Source organism: Dermacentor albipictus, unplaced genomic scaffold (genome assembly GCF_038994185.2).
Source record: "Dermacentor albipictus isolate Rhodes 1998 colony unplaced genomic scaffold, USDA_Dalb.pri_finalv2 scaffold_35, whole genome shotgun sequence".
Taxonomy (NCBI): domain Eukaryota; kingdom Metazoa; phylum Arthropoda; class Arachnida; order Ixodida; family Ixodidae; genus Dermacentor; species Dermacentor albipictus.
Genome location: NW_027225589.1, coordinates 289,215 through 315,556, shown reverse-complemented (window position 1 = coordinate 315,556; position 26,342 = coordinate 289,215). Strand labels below are relative to the sequence as shown.

General features: G+C 44.3%; 1 protein-coding gene across 2 annotated transcripts; it reads right to left on the bottom strand.

Moving 5' to 3' along the window:
* Positions 1–56: 56 nt before the first annotated feature.
* Positions 57–17,106, bottom strand: LOC135897200 (sulfotransferase 1C2-like). 2 transcript variants are annotated; one of them, XM_065425782.1, is made up of 4 exons: positions 16,974–17,106; positions 5,645–5,927; positions 5,450–5,518; positions 57–716 (listed from the first exon to the last, which is right to left on the bottom strand). In XM_065425782.1, the coding sequence occupies exons 2-4, from the start codon at positions 5,903–5,905 to the stop codon at positions 231–233; spliced, it is 816 nt and encodes a 271-aa protein (XP_065281854.1). In that variant the 5' UTR covers positions 5,906–5,927; positions 16,974–17,106; the 3' UTR covers positions 57–230. The 2 variants fall into 2 exon arrangements, with proteins under 2 accessions (XP_065281854.1, XP_065281853.1); XM_065425781.1 differs by having other exon boundaries at positions 5,450–5,927.
* Between the last annotated feature and the right edge of the window lie 9,236 nt (positions 17,107–26,342).

Sequence of the window (26,342 nt, the reverse complement as noted above, 5' to 3'; positions counted from 1 at the left end):
AACGTGGGTGTACCAAGTGAATGTGAGGTGGATAAAACAGTACGAACCACATTACATTCAGCAGGCTATCTTGCTTTTATTTCAGTGTCCGTGTTCCACTTCGCGCTAGAAGCCAAAATCATGCTTTTATTTAATGCATATACACCTGAAAATACACATTGTAACCCCTATCACATATGTATATAAGGCCATGCGTGTGTGCCGTAATATGCATATTACCCTACAGTTCCTCAAGGAAGATCACAGTCTTCCCATAGTGCCATGACGCCGCTCCCCTGGGTCTTTTGCCTGATCCATTCTTTCGTACGCTTTACCTGCTCCGTCGTAAAATAGTTTCGCCAATCGCCGACGATTCCCTTGCGAACAAAACCGGAGCCCTCATGCATTTCCACCTTAAGCTCGGCCATGTCCTTCATCACTGCAAACGTCTCTGACTCCTCCGGTGAAGCTTCAAGTCTCATCTTTGCCACGTCCACTGGTTTTACACTGAAGATAGCCTTCATGCTTTCCAGACTGCAAGCGTGGAGGACTCTCTGAAGAAGGTCATCGTCTTTACGCAACGCAGTCCCGTGTTGTTCGCCAAGAAAATCGGCGATTTTAAGCACTTGCGACCTCGTGTCCGCCTTCAGTTGTTCATATGTGATGAATAGAATATTTTCTGCCCCTCGATGCTCATACCATGGCAGAAGGTGATCGAAGTAGTCGCCGTAGAGGACCTGGGCAAGTGAAAAGCGAAATTTGTTTAAGAAAGAGGAATAGGCATGGTGGATCGTATTAAGGCAAGCAAGCTTGACCATTTAGTGGCTTCACCGTTGGGTTTCTGTTTTTTTTTCTAAGCTATTCTGCATCCATTCTTTCTTCCCGTTCGTTCAATGTTGAACTGTGTTTTTTGTTAGTTCTTACAATAAAGTAAAATCAAATTGCACTTGATGGAGTGTATTATAAAAATGAAACCATGCTCTAACCAGTATTCTTTAGGTTTCAAGCACAATTTACTACTAGGAAGTCTCATTTCACGCCACTCTTTAGCTGAAATCTGTTTACAATACATTTGTGGGGATGTCGCGGCTAGCGAAGGACGAATCCCAACATAAAAACGCAACGCGTCTTTATTCGGCGAACGATGTCAGCGGACGGGCGTACCAACGCTACGTTTTTCACAGTAGCTGGTGGAGAAGGCGGCTTTTATCAGCCAGGCAGCCTGTTCTTATAGCCACCGTCGGTGACGCATACCTCGGGTGACATGGCGATGGCGCTATGCTTTATCGGCCATGCAATCCAGCGTGCAGCTGGGGTATGCTTGGCCAGATGATAAGATGGCAGGTGCGCAGAAAATATGCGCAGAGTGTGTCGCCACACATTTAGTAATATAACAGAAACAATAATGAGTGCAAATAGTTGCAGGATTATATCGAATATTATTCTATTGTCAAAATACGCAGTCCTTTTTAGACTTCTGTTCGACTATATGTGCCACCGATTTGAGAAGCTGAAAACCACCATAGTTGTGCATGCGCGGATAGCTGCGCTATTATTCATCAAGCGTGAGGCTGCAACACCGCGAATTGGCTGGGACTGAAATAAAGCACCACAGGTTACCAAAACATGTAGTTTATTGGTAACTAAGACGGACAACTTGAAATTGGCGAATGTATTGGAAAATTGGCACTGCCAGGTTTTCACTGAAGTGCACGATTTCAAGCTACATTCAAAGGAATTTCAGAACATGCGCGCTTTAGTGTGGAATCTCTGGCATGTACACATTTTACTCAAGGGCGCATTTGAAGCAAGACCAATGACGTAACTTGTTAGTATTGTTCCGAGTTACTCAGCAGATGACTATAGTTCCAATTACCAAATGATGCTATTTGAAATATGACAAATTGGGTGGGATGGATCGAGTATGCAGTCGCCCTCTGGTACCCTAAACGCATTGTAAGTACTGCAAACCGTGTATATGCCCTAGAGTACGAGAAATGAACGTCACCAAGAGCACTAGTTACATACATTCACGGAATAAAAAATGCTTACATGCCAGCACTTGTTCCAGCTAGTGGTCGTATTAGGGGGTAATTTTGCAATTGTGTTCGCTCCCTATAAGAAGTGTCCCGGTTTCTTTTGCTCAGGATGCTTGGATACTAGCGTAAAATTGTGACCCCCGTACTGGTTACGCACAAGTAGGCCCTCTGTCGCGCAAGTTCGCCGCACTAGTTGATGGTACGGTCTCCCACGCTTGCATCAATGTCTTACGCTTGTGCTTCTTGTGCAGGCGTGAACGGTCCATCAGGTGTAAACGCATGAATACCCCTCGATCTCGCTGCCAGTCTTTTCACGCCATTTCTGGAGCATGCGGGTGGTCGAACGCAGAGGCGCCAGAAGCGAGTACGTGTGAAATGTTTGCAAGAAAGAATTCGCATCGGTACGCCATATCACGCCGAATTGCTATTAATTCGAATTTATGAGTTACACCGTCTACGGCTGAGCGAGTTCACTCAAACACGATCGTTCCCCCCCGACAGAGACGGACGTACTGCGAAGCTGCGCCTTTTTGAATACAGCGTGAGAGTCTGAAATTAACTACAATTGCGTCATGCCCGGTGCAAGAACGGGGTCATGTGTGGACGGGAGACAGGCATGACCGAGCAGTGACTTCTTTCTTCTACGCTTCGTTGCTAAAGTAAGGCGCGTGGCTACTACGGTCACAGAGACGTAAGCTATAAAGAATTGACGTGTATTGGTTACATGGTGTTTTAGCGAGCGACCCCCTGTTGCGAAGTTTAAGGACGTTCCACTCAAAAGCTAACTATATGTTCAAGCGATAACCGTTAATTTCGAGAAATCTATTGCGTGCTCAGAAACATGTAAGGAAGTGTTTTTTCAGGGTAATATATTTTACGTATGTCTTCCTTGGGAGCTGTTGAGACAGCTGGTAAAAAAAAAACAGTCATTGCGTGTATGCGCACGAGGTTTCCTGCCCTTTCAACCATGTTTCAGAAAAACAAATTTTCTATATGTCCGCTGTGAAAAGAAGCAGTCGGCCATGGCATGCAGGCCGCCACGTCAGCATAATCGTTCCGAATGCAAAAGAAGGCTGCGGTTTTAAATAATAATCAATAAGCTGAAGTTGAAAGCAGGCAGAAACGCGTTATCGGCCACCTTTTACTACCGGCATGCAGGCTTTGTTATTTGTATGCATTGTTAGGAGCACTGGAAACATTTCGCTGGAACAGCAGCTGGGGCTTGTTGGTTTTCCATCTTGCTAGTAACAGCGCAAAATGTAGACAAGAGACGAGACAAGAAGACACCACAAGCACTAACTTTCAACAACGTTTATTCCGAAAGAAACACGTCTTCTTATAACCATTGCCCGCACGTGTCGCAGTCACGTGATCGCTTATCATGTGAAACATGCGCTTTTTCTTTTTTGCACTCAAGATAGTGATTGCACATGCAAAAGCTCAAGTTCTTTTCTTGTCAGTAACAAGGACGGCGTGCTAACGCATCCCATATCAGGGATTGCCCCTGAAAAGATTGCGCCGCAGAATTCAGACGCTGTAAAGTGCTGAAGAAACACAATGACCCGCTGGTCCAGGAGATAATTTAGGCAGCCGAGATTACCAGATTTGCTTTTTGCCTGTGCAACTACTATCTTGAGTGCAAAAAAGAAAAACTGCATGGTTCACATGATAAGCGATCACGTCGCTGCGACACCTGTGGGCAATAGTTATAAGAAGCCTTGTTTCTTTCGGAATAAACGTTGCTGAAAGTCAGCGCTTGTGGTGTCTTCTTGTCTCGTCTCTTGTATATATTTTGCGCTGTTACTAGCAGGACTGGAAACATGTCGGCATGCCCGTGGGGATATTTTTCTTTCTTTCTTTATCTTGAGGGCTGTCATCGCAGCACGAGAAAATAAACTAGGTTATGGATAGAATCATGCAAACAGCATTACGGATGTTTATCAGCGTGATCTGCAGCTCTTGCACTGAAACTTGTGCCCGAAGAGAAACATTTAAAATTGTTAATTATTCAATAAGGTTATTAGGTAATTGTACTAGATAAACGCATCTTTGCACCATGGGCGACTATTTATAATATGCAGCTCGTCTAAATCGCCAAAGTTGAGTGACAATTCTTGAGGTTTGCTTCAAGTTACTCAGAAACACGGATAATAAACCATTTATACTATTTTCGAAACATGTATACGATTTTCTTACTTTTGTTCGCTATTCGGAGAACACCGCATACAGAAATTTGTTAACGAGTGTTATTGCAGGAATGCAGAACCATCCATGTAACTTTTAGTGATTTGTCACACAATTCCTGAAGCACAAGAGGTGTCCGACCAATTTCGGCAGATGTCGCCGTTTTCACTAAGTGATAATTCGCGAATGCATCTGTGTTGCTATATTTTTGTTTTATTTAGTGTGGCACTGTGTAGGCTATTAGGCCGGTTAGCTTGTGCGCAAAAATAAAAGTTTAATAATTTGAAAACAGATGTAGTAGCAGAAATGCCAGTTACATTGGTGCGAAACGGAATGAAATGTGACGCGAGATGCAGCTAGCGGAGTCGTATCGACAAACAGCTATCATCCTTGTTATCGGCAATGCAGTAGCAACATTTATTATAGAAAACAGGCATCGTTGTGTATCTGGCACTAATCAGTGCAGAACCTATTGCGGATTTTGTCTTTGTCAAAAAATGAGCATGGAAATAGAAAGAAAGTCGCAACCATCTCTTTAAAATATTGCGAGTAAGAGATACAGCAGTTTCGATAAGAAATAAAGCAAAAGTGTAATATCTATGCAAAAGTCAAACTTCTAATAATAATATTTGGGGTTTTACGAGCCAAAACCACTTTCTGATTATGAGGCACGCCGTAGTGGAGGACTCCGGAAATTTAGACCACCTGGGGTTCTTTAATGTGTACCTAAATCTAAGCACACGGGTGTTTTCGCATTTCGCCCCCATCGAAATGCGGCCGCCGTGGCCGGGATTCGATCCCGCGACCTCATGCTCAGCAGCCCAACACCATAGCCACTGAGCAACCACGGCGGGTAAGTCAAACTGCTCACAAGCTTGCCTATGTCTGAGCAATGGCGGGGTCTTTATACGGCACTGCGTTGAAATATGACCGATTCTACAAACCCTACCAACGTGGGAGACACTTCTATTAGCACTAAGAGGATTGGGCTCTCTCCACTCAGTACCTGGGGAAGAGACAACTTTGAGGATAGCTCTACATTCACGCAAAACATAAAAGAGGGATCGGTCACGCACACTTTTGCCGACAACAAAGTCTTAATACATCTGTATCTCTCAGACGAGCTACTTTCGAAACTGCAGACGTTTGACGTGCGTATAAGTCACTTGAATGAAGTTAACTATGGTAAAGAAATCGAGATAGATCCGGTTTCCGGATGAACATGATAAAGATGACAAAAATGTTACCTTTCCTTCCAGGTAGAGGCTGAGGAACTTCTCAAAGGAAACATCAGGGACGGTTTTCGGAGTCAGCCCCTTCATGAAGTGGTAGAAGGACACGGCACAGTCATAAGGGTTCCTGGTTACGTAGATGTACTTGGCACAGTCCACTGGACGTAATACGTTAAACGGCAAGTGCGTGATAATGGGGCCATTTCTCACCGGGTTCTCTGCAGAGCTTGCTCCCGTCATATCGATAAACGGGCACGTCATTCTGAACTCCCCAATGTTGGAGACTGGCGCCGCATGTGATAAAATGTTGTAAACTATAAACTGCGTCCAGTTGGTGCCACACTTCGGGTACGTAACGACAAGTACGTCTCCTTCCCGTGGTTTGTAGTTCATTGCGGAGAGGATAGCTTCATCTTTGAAGAGCTTGTGCATCCTTAGGCCTTCGACGTAACGGTATGACTGTTCGTCCATCGTGGCACAGTTGGGTGGCCCTCTGCATCGCATTGATGATAGATGAAACTTTTAAATTGGCGGTGACATTACGATAACGTGTTATCAAACTAAGCTGTTGCAGAGCGCTTACGAGAAATGTTTATGTCTTGACAGCGGTTAGAAAGTGAGAATTAAAACGTGAGAAACATAAAAACACAAATCCCCAAGTGAAATAGGGAGCAATATTTAGGATAATAATAAATCCAACCATTACGAAACAAAAAGAAGAAAACTATGGGTGTCAACTTGTTAGAATAATTGTGAAAGCGCGGATTGACAAAAACATAATACGCGGTGTAATACATTATTAGGTCGACACCTAAAGCGGGTACTGTTAACACAAATGAAACTATCGGAGTCTTCTTCGCAGTGTCATCAGGTGCGCGCGTTTTGCTTATTTTTCAAGTAAAATCTGCTGCCAAGAATAGCTTCCGAGGTCCAAGGTTTTTACATATTAGGTACAGCGCAAGAGTCAAGCTTGCGTCCTAGCCACGGCACTGTCGATACTGTTGAAGACTATTACCGAAACTTTTACCGATACTTTTGAAGACTATAAACCTTACCGCTGTCGAGAAAAGAGGTCTGTTCGCCTAGTTTGAGGAGAACACTGGCCCGTTCGATGTTCATACACCTGGCGAAGGTAACGCCATGACTCGTAGCATGCAGACTGCCGGCTACTGTATTGTCCATCATCATCATCAGCCTGGCTGCGCCCAATGCAGGGCAATGGCCTCTTCCATACTCCTCCCAGTACCCCGGTCTTGTGCTAATTGTAGCCATGTTGTCCCTGCAAACTTCTTAATGTCATCCGCCCACCTAAATTTCTTCCGCACCCTGCTACGACTCCCTTCTCTTAGAATCCAGTCCGTAACCCTTAATGACTATCGGTTTCTTCCCTTCTCATTACATGCCCTGCCCATGCCCAGTTCTTTTTCTTCATTTCAACTATGACGTCAATACCGCGCGTTGTAACCTCATCCAATTTGATTTCTTATCCCTCACCCCTTAATGTTACACTCATCATTATTTCCATAGCTCGTTGTGTATTCCTCAATGTAAGTAGAAGCCTTTTGGTAAGCTTCTAGGTTTCTGCATCTAAGGCCAGTACTGGTAAGACAAAGCTGTTATACACTTATCTCTTGAGGGATAATGGCAATCTGCTATTCATGATCTGAGACGGCCTGCCAAATGCACCCCAGCCGACTTTTTTATTTTTATGATTGTTTTAGTCTGATGATTTGGATCCGTGGCTACTACCTGCCATAAGTAGATGTATTCCCTTACCACTTCAGGTGCCTAGCTACGAATCGTAAACTGCTGATCTCTTCCGAGACTGTTAAACATTACTTTATATTTCTGCAGAATAATGTTTCGACCAACCCTTTTACTTTGGCTGTCTAGGTCAATGAGCATGCATTGCAATTGCTCCCGTGAGTTGCTAAACATGAAAATATCATCAGCAAATCGCAAGTTACAAAGGTGTTCTCAATTAGCTCTTATCCCCAATTCTTCCCAATCTAGGCCTCTGATTACCTCCTGTAAACAAGCTGTGAATAGCATTAGAGAGATCGTATCTCTCTGTCTGACACTCTTCTTTATTGGGATTTTGTTGATTTCCTTATGGAGGATTACGGTGGCTGTAGAACCAATATAGATATCTATCAGTATTTTTTACATACGGCTCGTTTACACGCTGATTCTCTAATGCCTGCATGGCTGCTGAAGTTTCGACTGAATCAAACGCTTTCTCGTAATCAAAGAAAGCTATATAAGGCTTGATTATATTCCGCACATTTCTCTATTCCCTAATTGATAGTGTGAAATGGTCTATTGTTGAGTAGCCTTTGCGAAATCCTGCCTGGTCCTTTGGTTGACAGAAGTATAAAATGTTTGTAATTCTACTTGCGATTACCTTAGTAAATACTTTGTGGAGAACGGGCAGTAAGCTGATTGGTCTATAATTTTTGAGCTATTTGGCGTCCCTTTTCTTATGGAATAATATTATTTTGGCATTCTTCCATGATTTCGGTACGCTTGAGGTCATGCGGCATTGAGTGTACAGGGTGGCCAGTTTTGCTAGAACAATCTGCCCAATATGCTTCAACAAATCTGCTGCTACCTGATCCTGCCCAGCTGCCTTACCTACTTGCATAGCTCCCAAGATCTTTGTTTATTTATTCTGTCGTTACTTGTGGGATGACAAATTCCTCTAGTATATTTCCTCTTGCATTATCGTCGTGGGTGCCACTGGTGCTGTATAAATGTCTACAGAACTCCTCAGCTACTTGAACTATCTTCTCCACATTAGTAATGATATTGCTGGCTTTGTCTCTTAGAGCATACATCTGATTCTTGGCCATTCCTAGTTTCTTCTTCACTTCTTTAGGCTTCCTCCGTTGCTGAGAGAATGCTCAATTTTATCCATACTATAATTCCTTATGTTGGCGATCTTACGCTTGTTGATTCACTTGGAAAATTCTGCCAGTTCTGTTCTACCTGTAGGGTTACAGGCTTTCATACATTGGCGTTTCTTAATGAGAGCCTTCGTCTGCTGTGATAGCTTACCGGTATCCTGTCTAACAAAGTTACCACCAACTTCTAACGTAAACTCCTCAATGATGTACATGAGATTGTTTTTCATTACTTCAGCACAAAGCTCTTCTTCCTGAGTTAAAGCTGAATGCCTGTTCTTTAGGTTGATCCGGAATTCGTTTATTTTCCCTCTTACCGCTAATTCATCGGCTTCTTATGAACCGGTTTCTTCTGTTCCCTCCCCAAGTCTAGGCTGATTCAAAATCTCATCATCCTATGGTCACTGCAGCGCACCTTGCCGAGCCCGCCCACATCATCTATGATGCCAGGGTTAGCGCATCATAAGTGTATTTGGTTTCTAGTCTCGCTATTCGGGTTCTACCACGTCCACCTTCGGTTAACCTGCTTGTGGAAGAAGGTACTTATTATCCGGAAATTATTGTGTTCTGCAAACTGTACTAATACCGCTCCCTTGCTATTCCTATAACCTATGTCATATTCCCCCGCTGATTGTATTCAGCCTGCTTCTTGCCTACCCTAGCATTTAGGTCGCTCATCAGTATAGTCTATCTTTTTTTACTTCACCCATCACCGATTCATGGTCTTCACAGAAGCTTTTGACTTCCGGGTCATCGTGACTGGATGCAGGCACATAGACCTCTACGACCTTCAATATGCAGTGCTTATTAAGTTTCACAAAACCTGCCACACTCTCGGTAATGCTATAGAATTCCTCTATGTTATCAGCTATATCGGTATTAATCAGGAATCTGATTTCTAGTTCTCCTCTCTCCGCTAGGCCCCGGCAGCACAGGACGTGGCCGCTTTTTAGCACTGTATATGCCTCATTTGTCCTCCTAACCTCACTGATCCCTATTATAGCCCCTTTAATGCCCGCTAATTCCTCCAATAGCACTACTCGACTCGGTGGCCAGGTTCACATTCCAATGGCAGCCTGTCCAGTTCCAGAGATTCATAGCACCCTCTGCTGCATCACAGTTCTGACCCCCGCGGTGCTCAGTTGCTTCGGATCTGATGTGGACTGAGGGCCGCGCTTTGGTTGCCGTATTCATATAGGAGGTTGTGGCCAAGTACTGCACCAGGGCGGCCAATCCTGCTCTGCTGAGGGAGTGCATTACCGGTCATGGTCACGGGGATCAGGCCACACTCCCGGCCTGTTGCCATATTGTTCGCCGGTGGCCATATTTGCTTTCACTTACCGAGGGTGAAATTATTGAAGAAAATATATATGAAATACTTCACTGAATCATCAAACAACCTTCCGCAAGTTCCTGCAATCCTGGTTCCTGGATTCTAGTTCAGAAAGAGGGTGGCTCTATGCGCTTTCGCTTCGGCTATCGTGTCCTCAACAAAATCACGCGTCAAGATGTTTATCCCAGGTGACGAATTGGCGAGGTGCAAGTATCGTAACACAGCGCCGAATATTTATTTCTCCAGCTTTGACATTTGAACTGGCTACTGGCAGATATTGATACAGTATCATAAAAGAACACAGCAGCTTCTTGCTCCCCAGGGGTACTCTATGGATTCATTCTGATGCATTTGGGACTTTGCAACGTACATGCCCCGTTCGATAGCATTAATGCAAATTGAAAAAATACCATATTATATTTTTCCACATTCTTACGCATCCTGAGCTTTGACGAAGTGCTCGTCGGTCTTGCCTAGGCTGCACTACATCTCTTCACCGAAAAAGAAAAAGAGACAAACAGACCAATGATTCGGCAGAATCTGTCTCACGATGACCGCCGATCAATACAGCAACCCAACCTTTCGTCACCGCCAAAACCAGTTGTGTATCGGGCGCGTAGTATGGCAGGGCTCCTCTTTTATGCTTTTTTTAAGCACTCGGTGCCATTTTGCGTGGCTTCCTAAACGCATGGTGAGACGGTGCGCGCGACAGCTTAGAAAGGCGCCAAGCGTAAACTTTGTGCTTCTATCAGGACGCACTGCGCCATCTGGAGGCACCGTCGAGAAGTCCGCACCACGCCTCCCAGAGGACAAGCGTTGCGCGTTGGCGCCTGCAAACGCCGAAGATAGTTTCCTCGCTATCCGCACACCCAGTGGTGCGTATACTCATGACCCGTGTTAGCGACAAGTTCATTGAAGAGCCGCAGATGTACCGTGTACTCATCGCGTAGCTCTCTAAAGCGCTGGCGTGAAAGTGCCACATACCCAGTGCATTTGTGGCGCAGCCTGCCAAACCGTCGGGTTATTGTCCTTGAGGAACCCCTGGGCATGTTGTTTTGATTCCGCTCAGCGTGGGGGAAATTTAGGGATCCGGTATTGCAATTAGCAATCTAATGGTACTTCACAAATTTTCGCACGGATATGTAAGTATACGTGCAGCTGTTAGTCTGTTTCTATTCATATATGTTTGTTTGAATGCCTAGCACTCATAGAATACTTCAGCAACTTTTAGGCGCATATGTATGGAGGATTCTATCTATGGATATGTATGCATAGATTGAAACGTGCATACCGGGTAGGCGGAAACCGCTTTTTCGGAAACCCGGCTCACCGGGCAGTCCATGATCGAATGGATAGCGCGTCGGGCTGCTATGCAAAGATAACAGGGCTCGAAACAAAGCATCATATCAGCTTGGGTCGCTGAGTGTGCGGCAATGCGTACAGCCGCCCTGATTTTTAATAATATAGCGCGAGCGTCGACTGAACTGCTGGTGACCGCCTTATAACGGCGATAAGCGTGCAACAAGAGCGTGCAACAAGGCGAGTGCAACAAGGCAACAAGGCTCGTGCGCGAACTCTCGCCTTGTTGCACGCTTATCGCCGTTATAAGCAGTTACAAGCAGTTCAGTCGACGCTCGCGCTATATTATTAAAAATCAGGGCGGCTGCACATAAGTGCTGCTCTTCAATGAATCTCTTTGACTCCAACATGAACTGCTGCAGCCGCTGGAATGGGTAAGTACCACTGCTCGAAGAACCTCTTTCGCACTGAATCGGAGCAGTAGTTCTGTGCCTCTCAATGCACGTTAAGGGAACAGGCTTCGAAAGCAACCGTGGGCCACTGCTGACTGGCCATTGCTGCATGCAAGAGGCTGTGGGAGCTCGATGACGAGGACAAAGGCTCCGCCCACAAGCAGCATGGTGCATTGCCTTCCTGGCCAAGCGCCGTAGTCCGTAAGGGCAGTGAAATAATGAGCAAGCTTGCAAGAAAGTCAGCGCTCGATGTCAACCGACAGGTGTTGTTCGAAGAAGGGGCTTATTGCCGAGAAGTTGAACATTAAAAGACCCAGGGTGCTTTCAATCAGCGCGCCACAATGTGGCTTGCAGTTTGGAAGGCATGTAAAAGCACTCGTACGCCTCTCACACGGTGGCCAGATAACGCTCTTCTTGGAGAGAGTGTCAAAGACCTGAGCACTGCCAGTTATAACACCTCTATCTACGAGCAATTTCCGCAACCTTCGGCTCTCTCCCTACGCCTTGTTTTCTTCATTCTGCATGTTTTTATCTCTCACCTCGTCTTGTTTCTTTACGTGGCACTGTTGGGTGGCCCTGCGCATTGCATTGATGATAGATGAAGCTTTCAAATTGGCGGTGACACTGCGATAACGTGTTATGAAACTGTACTGTGGCAGAGCGCTTGCGATAACTTTGTCTATATATTGAGAGCCATTACAACGTGAGAGATAAAACTTGAGAAATGAAAAACACGAAATAACCAAGTGAACTACGGAGCAATTTCTAAAATAATAATAAAGCCAACTGTTATGAAACGAGAAAAAGAAACCCATAGGTGTCAACTTGCTCGAAGGATTATGATGGCGCGGGTTGACCAGGCCGGTAGCTATAGAGGGCATTGTTAACACGAATGGAACTACCGGAGTATTCGCAGCGTCATCAGGTACGCGTATTTTGTTTATTGTTCGAGTAATATCTGCTGCCAGGAGTAGCTTCCGAGGTCCAACGTTTTTCACATAATAAGTGCATCGCCAGAGTGAAGCTTGCGTCCTAGCATCGGCACTTTCCATATTTTTGAAGACTACCATAAACGCACGCCTTATAGCGTTGCCAGAACAGGGGTCTGTTCGCCTAGTTTGACAAGACCACTTGCTCGTTCGATGTTCATACGCCCGTCGAACGTTCCGCCACGACGCGTGGCCTGCAGAGTGCAGGCTACCGTATTGTTCACCGGTGCCCGTATTTCGTGTCATTTATCGAGCCTAAAATTATATAAGAAAGTATATTTGAAATATATCACTGAATTATCACACGACATTCGGCAAGTTCCAGGTGCTCCCTAGTCATTCTAGTGCAAAAAGAGGGTGGCTCCGCACGCTTTCGCTTCGGCTATCGCATGGTTAACAAAATCACGCGTAACGATGTTTAACGCCTGCGACGAAATGGCGAGGTACAAGAATCGTAACAGAACACCCAATAGTTGACCCCCTTTGACACTTGACCTGACTACCGGCAGATGGCAATGCATTATAAGAAAAGAGCAGCAGTTTTTTTTTTCCTGCCCAGGTATACTCTATGGGTTCCTTCTGATGCACTTGAGGCATTGCAATGCACTTGCCCAATTCTACAGCATGATTGCAAATTGAAAACAATATTATAATGTATTTTTACCCATTCTCTCATCTGCTGAGCTTTGAAGAAGCGCTCGTCTGTGTTGCCTAGGATAGACTACATCCTTTCACCGAAAAATGAAAATAAACAAACAGACAAGAAATATGGCAGAACAATTCTCACGATGACTGTCGATGTCAATCCGTCTAGAATAGGATCCATAGAGCAACCCAACATTTTGCCACCCCCAAAAATGAGTTACGTATCAGGCGCATAGTTGAGCGGGGCTCCTGTTTCACACTTTCCTGATGCACTCGATGCCATTTTGCGCGGCCTCCTAAAAGCACGGCGTGCCGGTGCGTGTCACCGCTTACAAAGTCGTCATGCGGAAACCTCGCGCTTCTTTCAGGAAGCACTGCGCCATCTGGAGGCACCGCCGGGAAGTCCGCGTAATGCCTCCCAAAGGACAGGCGTGGTGCGCCGGCGCCCGCAAACATTAAGAGTTGTTCCCTCGCTTGCCGCACACCGAGTAGTGCGTACTCAGTGACCCAAGCTGGCGACAGGTTTATTGAAAAGCCCCACATACACCGTGCGCTCATGGCGTAGCTTGCTGAAGCACTGCCGTGAAAGTGCCACATACCCACTGAATTTGTAAGGCAGCCTGCTAAAGCGTCGAGTTACTGCCCTTGAGAAACCTTTGTGACGTGGTTTTGATTCCGCTCAGCGTTCTGGAATTTTAGGAACCTGGTATTACAATCAGCAATCTGAGGGTATTTCATGAATTTTCGCCGCGCTATTTAAGTGTACATGCACCCGCCTGTCTGTTTCTACTCATATATGTTCGTTTTAATGTCTAGTAGTCTTAGAATCCTTCACGGACTATTATGAGCATAAGTATGCACGTTTCTGTATATGTATACGTATCTATGTTTGTCTAAAACCGTTTTTCCTGCTACCTGGTTCACTGGGCAGTCAATGATCGAATAGCTAGCGCGTCAGGCTGCTCTGCAAAGATAACAGGGCTCGAGACCAACCATCCGGTCACCTTAGGTGACTGAGTGTGCGGCAATGCGTGCATACGTGCTCCTGCTCTTCAATGATTATCTTTGAAGCCAGCATGAACTGCTGCAGACGCGAGAATGGGTAGGTACCCCTGTTCGCAGAAACACTGTGCGCTGACTTGGAGAACTGGGTGCGTCACTCCCTGCAGTGCGCGCTGAGGAAAAAGTCTTGGAAAGCAAGCGTGTAGCACAGCTACCTGGCCATTGCTGCATGCCAACGGCTGTGGGAGCTCGATGACGAAGATGACTCCGCCCACAAGTAACATGATGCATTGGCTTTCTGCCAATCGCCGTAGTCGGTAAAGCCATGACATAATGAGCAAGCGTACAATTAGGGTATCGCAAGCTGTTGACTGACAGGTGTTGCCCAAAGATTGCGCTTATATCGGGGAAATGGAACAATAAAAGCGCCAGGGTGCTTTTAATCAGTGCGCCGCATGTGGCTTGCGGGGTTGCTAACCATGTGAAAGCACGCGTAACGGATTTCCTTTATTAGGCCTCTCACACCATGGCCACTTGACACTTCTATTGAAGAGCGGGTCAAAGACTTGAACACTGCCAGTGATAACCCCGCTATCTACCGGTACTCTCCGGTTTTCTTCCTGCTGCATGTTTTCTTTCTCACCCCGTTTTGTTTTCTTTCTTTTTCTGTCTTTCCTTTCTAATGGCGTTGTTATTTCTCTGCCTAAATATATGAAAAGAGTGTGGCAACGATGTATTGTATGCCCTGAAAAAAATTGATCCACTGACCCAGGCTCCGGTAATTACATCAAATATAACCGTGAAGTCTGCTTCTCGTCAAATGAAGGTGCCAACATTGAATAATAATTATGCACTGAATAACCACTGTTTGACTTTCGCAGCGATTGTTTCAAGTGTTGAACGGACAAATCAAAAATATTTCTCTTAGTGCGATTGATAAGCCTATCCTTCAGCTTGGTAGACTGCCTGTCTGACGTGAACGCTTCAGCGGTGCACGCCATGCCTGACAACATGCACAGACCTTGGGAGGAAGATAAATGAAGCACGGTACTTGTTATATATATATATATATATATATATATATATATATAATAAGATAATAATATATAATGAAAGTGGACAAAGAAACAACTTGCCGAAGCTGGTGAATGATCCCACGAACTCCGCGACCAGTAATTTATCGTTTGTTTATTTCATTGATTAAACACAAGTAAATTCGCCTGTGGTGTGCTTGGTGTCAGTGTCTCTTGGCTTCTTATGTGACAAACAAAAATCATGGCTCTCCGTTTACGCACTTGCTTGTCGTTTCTATATATATATATATATATATATATATATATATATATATATATATATATATATATATATATATATATATATATATATATATATATATATATATAGAGAGAGAGAGAGAGAGAGAGAGAGAGAGAGAGAGAGAGAGATACCCGAATTATGTTTCTTCTCACCTAATCTAATCAGATCATTAGTGTTAGCTAAATTATAAACATTTCAAATGTCATAATTAGCTTAAAAGTGCCACTGAGAAAATTTGTAGAGCAACCCGACAAAGTCCTGATACAGCTTCCTGTTGCTGAATACGTGCCCCATGAAAGTGTGTTTTTGCAAGCGTGAACGAAGCCCGCGAATACACGCAAAGCGCCTCGAGGGGGCAATCGTGTGACAATTTTGCGTGAATTTGCAGGCTTCTACCTGCTCGGAAAAAAAATGCTTTTATGTGGCACGTATTGAGCAACAGAAAGCGGTATCGGGAGTTTTCCATGATACTCTAAATATTTTCTCATTGACGCTGGTCACGTTATTATAATAATTGAGAAGTTGAGAAATTAGTTAAATCTACTTCGTATAACGTTCATGTATATTGCGCTAAGTAAATTTATTATTGCGTTAAGACTATTGGCAGTGTCAGATTGTCGTTTTTCATCGCGAGAGGGTCCGATTTGTGGCGGAACCCTTGATCGCTATCGATAATGAACGCGGCTACTTGGTCCAACAGTCCCGATCAAGTTTGAGTGAGTTCAATCACACCCGTTGTAGTAAGTGGGTCTAAACCAATTATCAAATTTGTCTAATATGGTGTCATAATTGCACAACTGAAATATTTTTTTTTCAGGAAACTATATATATTTTAAAGGCTGTTATCGTCTAATGATCATCTGCAACTCACCAAAATGCATGGCCGTCAGTCTATAATTTCGTTAAAGAGGCGCAATCGCAATTGTCTCAATTCGGATCGACCAAGATCGTGATCAAAATGGACGTGACCATGCGTGCGGGCCGAGCGCAATCCGGATTGGGCCCAATCGCAATGGAAAATGACAACCTGATACTTGCATAACTCGCAATAGCCTTTATATGCAAGCTGTAGTTCGATGCCCCTCTTTGAAAAGCTGAGGTGTGGATTTATTAAAAATGCATTCCGTAGAATTGAATATTATTCATTTGGTTGCTAGCCACCAAAACGGCAACACTTTGTTAACTTCTATAATAAGATATCTTATTTCTTCTTATGAAAGCAGTACTGCTGTGGCATAAAACCACAAAACCCGTATCTAGAAACAACTCCTAGTCTGGAATTGTTTCTAACAGAAAAAAAAAATCTGCTAACATTGACGCTCGCCATATAGTTAGGGAATGCAACTGGCCAAAGGCAAATGATAATTTAGAAAGACAATCTGTTAATTCTAAGACCCTTTCCTTGGCAAGTGCTGTTAGATATTGACCGTCCGAACTTCGCTGAAATGCCCAACGTAGCCATGGGCTGCAATCTCCTTCATTAACTACAGATTCTGCGTGAGGACAGATCTCTTAATATATACGCTAGCAATGGAATACCCCTGTTGCCGAAAAAGTAGCGCAAAGTGGAACGAAACAATAGTGGCTAGATCCACCTACCTCTTTTTCACAGTGCCTTCTGATGTGTATACTTGGCGCTCTTTCAGCGTAGCGAGCCAACGACTGTTTCTGAGCTCAGAATAACGCGACTGCTATCTCAACTGCTGTGGCAAGCAAACCCGTCTGCCTTTCGTTCTTTTTGGGCGTTGCTTTTGTGAGAGCCTTTAGAGTGCTTCTTGTACTGATACGGTCACCGTATAGCGCGCTGTGGGAACAAAGGTCATTTTTTTTCTTTTGCTGCAAATAATTTCTTTCGCTGAGTCCTAAGTGAATGCGGCAGTTGTAATTTATGTAAGTCATTGGGTTATGTGAATGTTGCACAGCTTTAAAGAGGATTCTGCTTTAATTATTGTACGCAACTCGCATGCTTATTGTTTACTGTACGGCGATTTCATCTTGAATGTACTGGAAAAATTGGATGGTTTCAGTCATTTCGCAAATCAATCCTTCTCTTGATTGTTTTCTTCTTGTTGTACGTGCTCAGGTTATTGCTTTCATATATTGTACAGAAATACAATATATAAGTCAAATGGCACACTTTTTTTCTTTGCATACCTGGCTGCTTTCAAACGTATCGTTGCGCCCTGTTCCAAAAAAATAGTAATTTTATTATCACCATAATGTTGCCACAATAGGTACTCTACGAATACAAGGACATGCGAATATAAATATTAAACTATGCATAAGCAACGCGCATCTTGGATATATGTGAAGCCTTAAACTGGTAAATCAAATGCTATAAGTTTGCAGATTTCATCTATGTGTCATTCGTGGGAAGGGAAGTTGGAAAGTTGGTTCGCTCTCGCGTGCGCATGTTATTTTCAAGGAGACGTTCACGGCGACTAACTCTGAGAGGTAGTTAGCGCTGTCGTGATAGAACTGCTCATGCAATTGTGGCCTATTGGTTAGATATATGGCTGCTGTTGTGGTATGAACGGGAGTATGATGCCACCATCGGGCACGCAGTTCAGTTTTCTCATAGTGTTGGCTTTACTACCCAGAAGCCATGGCTTACAGTAAAGTCTGGAAGACATCCGAAAAGAAACATTTGTGTAAAAAAATTTATTCTGGAACAAATTTTCAAGCGCGCAGTCCACATGTACTAGTTGTTGGCCATATCGCGCATGCTCTTTGAAATCTGCAAGTTTCCGTGGGCTGAAGGCTTAATGGGCTGAACAAAAAAAAATTTATGGTTTCGTGATGTATGCTGCCAGATTCATGCCCAGTACGTGAGCTTGCACTCACTTAACAAATTTTTGACGAATTGCATCTTGATTTTAAGCAATTGTGTCAAGGTTGAAATGAAAGTTTCGTAAATTTGTAAACCCATATACACCAACGGACACACACGCGCATACTCGAGGTAGGTGGGAGTTTAATCAATTCGCACAATCTAATATAACGCAGTGCCTATGCTCATGTAAGAATGCGAAGGCAAATGTGATTCTTACATTTACTAAAACTGCCTCAATTCAGCCTTTTAGATACGGTGATCGAGCTTCTGCGCGCCTATCAGTGATGTACGATCTAGCATAGTCTTTGGCCGGGAGGAATCAAGCAATAAAGCTTTAGAAGCGGCTGCCGTGAGTTCTTTAAAGTGGGAGCGGGCGAGCTAGCGCATAGCTTGTCATGTTCATCAGGTTTCTCGGCTGAATTGGAAATTCATGCAAATGCAGCGGCACATCTTCTATGAGGCCTGAGAATACAAGCAAATAGAGCACTTAATTCACATCTTATACCGCTGCCTGTATGATCGTTTGTCGCACCTGCAATGGCTGGAGGCTACGTGGTCACACCTCCTATGTCGATGCTGTTCAACTATGAAATTCCTGTTTCTACACTTCAGTTAGTGGTAGCGACGCAGTTATTCGGTGTGACCAAATAAACAAACGGAATCCCTAGAAATTCTGTCCAGATATCTGCTCTCCACGCTGTGTTAGGCAAACGTACCGATCCGCAGCATCCTTGTAATTTCTAGTAGCAATGATATATTGCAACAATCATTTGCCTTATCATAGTTTCGTCAAATGTAATGCGTTGTCTAGCAGGCGTAAAATTAGGCGAAAGGAATGTGGCCCTTCCTGTAACGTTGAGTGCCAGCGCACCCACAATGACACTATTTCTTTCCGCTCAAAATGGTCAACATATGCTTATCTATGCGTATTAATATCACTCAAGAAGCTCCCTTCAAGATCTGCTATAAGCATAAAACGTGCCCTATCGCTCTTATTTTACGCACGCTTTCTTTCTAAACGGTTCCCAAATCTCTCCCGTTACATCGTAGAGACGTTTTTCATTCGGAACTCCTGAAAGATATATATATATATATATATATATATATATATATATATATATGTATATATATATATATATATATATATATATATATATATATATATATATATATATACATACAGTCCAGCCCACATATAACGAACTTGATCGTGACGTGGCATTTGTTCGTTGTATCCAAAGTTCGTACTAAGTGGACCGCCTATAATACGGGAAAAAAGAGCAAGCGAGACGAAAGTTCACTTTACTATTGAAAAAGCCCGTGATGCATGTCTGCTTCTTCAGAGCTGATCGCATCACTGCCGTTTCTAATTTTTCCAGCGCGGTAATATGACCAGTTCGCAGTTTTTTGCACCTTGAGCAAGTTCATTAACAATGGCCATCTTCATTGCGATGTCGACAGCTTTCCTTTTAGCACCTGAAGATGTCGGCGTACAGTCGTCCATCGAACCAGGCGCAAGTGGAGCCCTTGGGCTCGCGCGCTGAGACAGCCTTCAACTCCCCGATCTGGGAAAGGCACGGATACGGCAACGATGTCAATGCAGTGCCATCGCACAGAAAGAATCGACGCCGCAATGCCCTCAGTGCGGGGTGGCAACGGAGCAACAAATGGAGAACCGGTTTGAGCCGGTAGAGCAGACGCCTGACTTTTCGGATTGGCCGACACAGATCACATGGATGCATCACAGCGACGCGGGTGGCGCCACTTTCTCTTTCGTCACCGCGCGCGCGCGCTTTTTCGTTGTCATTTTTCAACGCGCGCTTTTTTTTACTTTATTTTACCCGCAAAGGAGCGCCGGGGGACGCTTTGTGCGCTCTGTGTTCGCGTCGTGTCAGGGGAACACAAAGTGTGCGAAATTCGCCTGCTGCGGGTTCGCAGTCCAGCGAAACCGCACCAAACACCGCCGGCTCGGTCAATTGCAGGGGCCCGACAGCTTCGCATTCGCTCTAACCGAGTGTTGAGGCCACAACAGTTCGTTCTATGTGAGACACTGTGCCATTGCCCCAATATATATTTTGACGGTAGCACCGCCCTCGTTCGTACAAAGCGAGCATTCGTTATATCTGCGGCTGTTATAGGTGGGCTGGACTGTATATATATATATATATATATATATATATATATATATATATATATATATATATAAAAAATACCTTTTTCCGCAAGCGGGTTAGTCGAAAGTGGACGTGGAGGAGCCCGAATGGCGAGTCTAGAAAAGAAATCGACTTCATACTCTGCGCGAACCCTGGCATCATACAAGATGTAGAAGTGCTCGGCAAGGTACGCTGCAGTGACCATAGGATGGTAAGAACTCGAATTAGCCTAGACTTGAGGAGGGAACGGAAGAAACTGGTACCCAAGAAGCCAATCAATGAGTTAGCGGTAAGAGGGAAACTAGAGGAATTCCGGATCAAGCCACAGAACAGGTATTCGGCTTTAACCTAGGAAGAGGACCTTAGTGTTGAAGCAAAGAACGACTATCTCATGGGCATCGTTAAGGAGTGCGCAATAGAAGTCGGTGGTAACGCCGTTAGACAGGAAATCAGTAAGGTATCGCAGGAGATGAAAGATCTGATCAAGAAACGCCAATGTATGAAAGCCTCTAACCCTACAGCTAGAATAGAACTGACAGAACTTTCTAAGTTAATCAACAAGCGTAAGACAGCGGACATCAGGAACTATAATATGGATAGAATTGAACAGGCTCTCAGGAACGGAGGAAGCCTAAAAACAGTGAAGAAACTAGGAATAGGCAAGAAGCAGATGTGTGCGTTAAGAGACAAAGCCGGCAATATCGTTACTAACATGGAGGAGATAGTTCAAGTGGCTGAGGAGTTCTATAGAGATTTATACAGTACCAGTGGCACCCACGACGATAGTGGAAAAGAGAATAGCCTAGAGGAATTCGAAATCCCACAGGTAACGCCAGAAGAAGTAAAGAAAGCCTTAGGAGCTATGCAAAGGGGGAAGGCAGCTGGGGAGGATCAGGTAACAGCAGATTTGTTGAAGGATGGTGTTCAGATTCTTCTAGAGAAACTGGCCACCCTGTATACGCAATGCCTCATAACCTCGAGCGTACCATAATCTTGGAAGAACGCTAACATAATCCTAATCCATAAGAAAGGGGACGCCAAAGACTTGAAAAATTATAGACCCATCAGCTTACTGTCCGTTGCCTACAAAGTATTTACCAAGATAATCGCAAATAGAATGAGCAACACCTTAGACTTCTGTCAGCTAAAGGACCAGGCAGGATTCCGTAAAGGCTACTCAACAATAGACCATATTCACACTATCAATCAAGTGATAGAGAAATGTGCAGATTATAACCAACCCTTATATATAGCTTTCATTGATTACTAGATAGCGTTTGATTCAGTCGATACCTTAGCAGTCATGGAGGCATTACGGAATCAGGGAGTAGATGAGCCACATGTAAAAATACTGGGATATTTATATCGGCTCCACAGCCACCGTAGTCCTCCACAAAGAAAGCAACAAAATCCCTATAAAGAAAGGCGTCAGACAGGGAGATAAGATATCTCCAATGCTATTCACAGCATGTTTACAGGAGGTATTCAGAGGCCTGGAGTGGGAAGAATTGGGCATGAAAGTTGATGGAGAATACCTTAGCAACTTGCGATTCGCTGATGATATTGCCTTGCTTAGTAACTCAGGAGACCAATTGCAATGCATGCTCACTGACCTGGAGAGGCAAAGCAGAAGGGTGGGTCTGAAAATTAATCTGCAGAAAACTAAAGTATTGTTTAACAGTCTCGGAAGAGAACAGCAGTTTACGATAGGTAGCGAAGCACTGGAAGTGGTAAGGGAATACATCTACTTAGGGCAGGTAGTGACCACGGATCCGCATCATGAGACTGAAATAGCCAGAAGAATAAGAATGGGTTGGAGTGCGTTTGGCAGGCATTCCCAGATCATGAACAGAAGGTTGCCACTATCCCTCAAACGGAAAGTGTATAACAGGTGTGTGTTACCAGTACTCACATATGCGGCAGAAACCTGGAGGTTTACGAAAAGGGTTCTGCTGAAATTGAGGACGACGCAACGAGCTATGGAAAGAAGAATGATGGGTGTAACGTTAAGGGATAAGAAAAGAGCAGATTGGGTGAGGCAACATTTGCGGGTAAACGACATCTTAATTGAAATCATAAAAAAGAAATGGGCATGGGCCGGACATGTAATAAGGAGGGAAGATAACCGATGGTCACTAAGGGTTACGAACTGGATTCCAAGGGAAGGGAAGCGTAGCAGGGGGCGGCAGAAAGTTAGGTGGGCGGATGACATTAGGACGTTTGCAGGGGCAACATGGCCACAATTAGTACATGACCGGGGTAGTTGGAGAAGTATGGGAGAGGCCTTTGCCCTGCAGTGGGCGTAACTAGGATGATGATGATGATGATGATGATGATGATGATATATATGTATGGATTGACACGTGAACTTGTTTATCTTTTTGGGTCGAGCGCTTTTCAACGCCTAACAAGTGTAGTAGCTCAGCGCGGGACATGCCTGCAGGTGTCGGAAGTTTCTACAATGTTATCAGTGGTTCTATCTGCGGTCTGTAGACAGCGAAGCTTGTGTAATCTGATTGCTTGTTTGCGCGACACAAATGATATAGCACTTTCTGAACGACACGAGGACACCAGCGAGTTCTCTAGAAAGTTCGATGGCTCGTGTAGAAAAGCTGACGCACTTGACCGGCAAATGAAATTTTCCAGGATCGCCCACTGTATTCGCCGCCATCATTGTGCTTTGAGTGTAGCCTCTTTTAGAGGGCACAGGTTCACCTAATAATACACTTAGCTGCGCCATTCACAGTTTTGCTGCGTTCTTCACCGTCACTACCACTTTATATATATATATATATATATATATATATATATATATATATATATATATATATATATATATATATATATATACATATATGCAGGATGTCGTGATCTTACGAAAAAGAATGTAACCTCCAAAATTTATAGAACTTGTGCGGTCAAACTTTGGCGCCTGTAGGCGTAGTGTCGGCGTAGTCGCGGGGTCTATATCTTGTTGTTCCACCGTTATCATTCAACGGCTGCATTTGCTGCTATCAGGGAGCTGCCAATCATATATTCATATGTAGGCACCACTGGAGGCATCTCTTCGATGCCAGTGGAAGCACTGGCGCTCCACTCACTTCTATTTCATTTTGCTTTTGCCAAAGCATTGGGAAACGTAAGAATAGCGCCATATCTTCAAATTCGGCGCCGTATATTGCTTTCTTTTACCACATCTACAGTTGGAAGAGCGTATTTTAATCCTCCGTCTTAACATAACGCTACATCTACCACATTGTTTGTTGAACATATACATGGCGTTTCAGCTAACTTGAGCCAACTATTAATAAAAGATAAACATACTGTACGCGCGTGAAATTGGTGCAGTATTCTTATGAGCTATATGAAGCACGTCCTGCAATTTTTTTTCAGACCGCCAAGCTAGGTATTTAAAAATCATTGCTTAATTAGCCTTTTAACTAGTAACTCTAGCGAAATATCTTCAATGCGGAAGTTGTAGCGCTTGCTCAGAGACATCGGAATATATAGTCTATGCTAAAATAACTGCCGTGTTTTTTTTTCCAGCCTTTCTTTAAAAACGGCGAAATTCTTAGAATTCTACGTCCCTGCCGGCTGTCGCGTCACGCTTTTAGTGCCCGCAAATGTAAGTTGAACAGATTTGCAAAAGCTGTTCCGCGCACAGAGATCGATGTCACGTTAATTGACGAAAGGGGCGAACAGTTCTAGGGGAAAAAAAACCTACAAAGAAAATGTGGCTGCCTCGTGCGAATGCGATATGAGGCCGGATCCAGCGTGGTTTTTTATCTCTGTCTTTCTACACACTATCTGCGTCAGTCCCTCTACCGCGTTTCTCAAATGGTCCTAAAAAGAAATGCCTGCGCTGCGTCAAATGCTGCTTGCGGTCCCATATCGCATTCGCACGTTGCAGCCACTTTTGCATTGGATAATTTTTTTCTGAACATGGTAAGCTGCTTTCGTTGGTTAACGCATGCGCAGTCCCGCAGCCGATCTCTGTGCGGGGAGCAGCTCCTGCCAAAACGTTCAACTTGTATTTGCAGGCACTCCAAGCGCGTTGGGTTAGCCGGCAGTCACGTGCTATTTTTGAAATTTCACGCACTTTAAAGAAAGGCTGCAAAAATAAATTCAACAATGTAGTTATCTTAGTATAGATGAAACAATGCGACGTTTCTGCACAAGCCCTACAACTTCCTTAATAAAGATGTTTCGCTAGAGTTGCCATTAAAAAAGTTATTTAAGTAATTTTTCCTGATTACCCAGCTTGGCGCATGCGAAAAAATATCATGACATGCTCCATGCTGCTCAGAAGAATGCTGAAGCAATTCTACACGCGTAGCGCCTATGTTTGTTTCTTTAATACTTCGCCCAAGTTAGCTGAAACAGCCCGTATAAACAGCATATTCTCTTTCGGGCAATCAGAGTGGTTCGTGAGTACCATGAAACGACTCCTTTTGGTCTTTTACGTGATTCATTCTTTCATTTGCTGTACGCACTCAGCGATGAATCGGTCTGGCCAATCCTCGACGGTGCACTCGCGCAGCGAAGGCGGAGCTCTCGTCAATCTCCATCTTCGTAGCCGCCATGGCCGTCAGCATAGCACGCAACCATTACTTGTCCGCTGCACCTTTAAGCGTAATTTTAGCCATGTCCACTTTTCTTTCTGATCGTAGACATCACGCTTTGCATGGTGGAGGCGTGCAAGACTCTCTGTAGAAGAGCTTCTTTGTTACGCAGCGCTGTTCGTTTTTCTTCGCCAAGAAAGTCTCCAATCGTACGCACTTGATCCCTTGTATCTATCTTCAGTTCTTGGTGCAGAGCATATCTTTAGCTCCGCGGTACTCGTACGCCGGCGGAATGGGATCAGAACGGTGGCCATAAGTGACCTACAGATGCGTAAAATGTTCTTTGCACACACACACACACACACACACATCTATATATATATATATATATATACTGTGCTGATTTTCTGAAGACAAGCACCACTGTCTATTTCCGCAATATATTTTCTGCTTTCTCGTATTTCCTCGCGCAATCCACATCCATTAGTCCTAGCTTTTCTTCGCCTAGTCAGCTTTAGCGCCGCCAGCCAAGGACGAAGGGCTTTCCAGGCTAGTGTCTCTGTATAACCTCCCGAAGGGCGCAGAGTTGCGCATAGCTCCAGCATTATGTGCCAGCTGTGATGTGAAGCCACTCCTAGCGCTCACAGGAGGAAAATCACGCGCGGTGTTCCATTCGCTTTTTTGTCTGCTGCTCGCTAGCTACATGCGGCAATTGTTCGGAAGCGCTCAACAAGATGGCACGTTTTAATGCAGGCTATGCTCGAACCATTCGCGTAGGCGGAAGGGCATAGCGTTCCAACGCCCCTAAATTTTGATTTTGCCATCTGGATATACACATGCCATATACAAACACACGCAAGAACGTGCATACATGTGGTAGGACACGCCTCGATCCCCAGAAATAAAATACTGACTATGCCCGAGGCTTCAAGAGCTCCAAACGTCGCTTGCAAACATGCAGTTCTTTGCAACAAAACCCACGGCAACGTTATGTGCAGCATGCATATGAAGTTTTCTCGCGGAAGCTGAAAGGCAAGAAATGTTTTAATGGGTGTTCAAGGAAAACTCCACACGCGTGTGGTGGGCAATTATGACAGAACATTTTGGCTACCGAAACCGGACGAATAATGATTGTCGGCAAGAGAAAAATCGTGCCTACAGTTATGTAAGTGACCGTTAACCGTGGCCATCATTCATCACTAATGGTCGTTCATAGCAGCTGCACGTTTGGGATATATGGGGTGCAGACATGTGTATCTGAACACTTTTCAAATGTTCAAATGCGCAAATTTTAGGCAATGCATACTTTTACGATTCATTGATACCGCAGACTAGTAGACTGCTTCGTAGTAGCAAATCTGCAAGTGTAGTAAGATTCAACATGAAGGAACTGCGAAATCAAATTTATTTCGTACAAGAG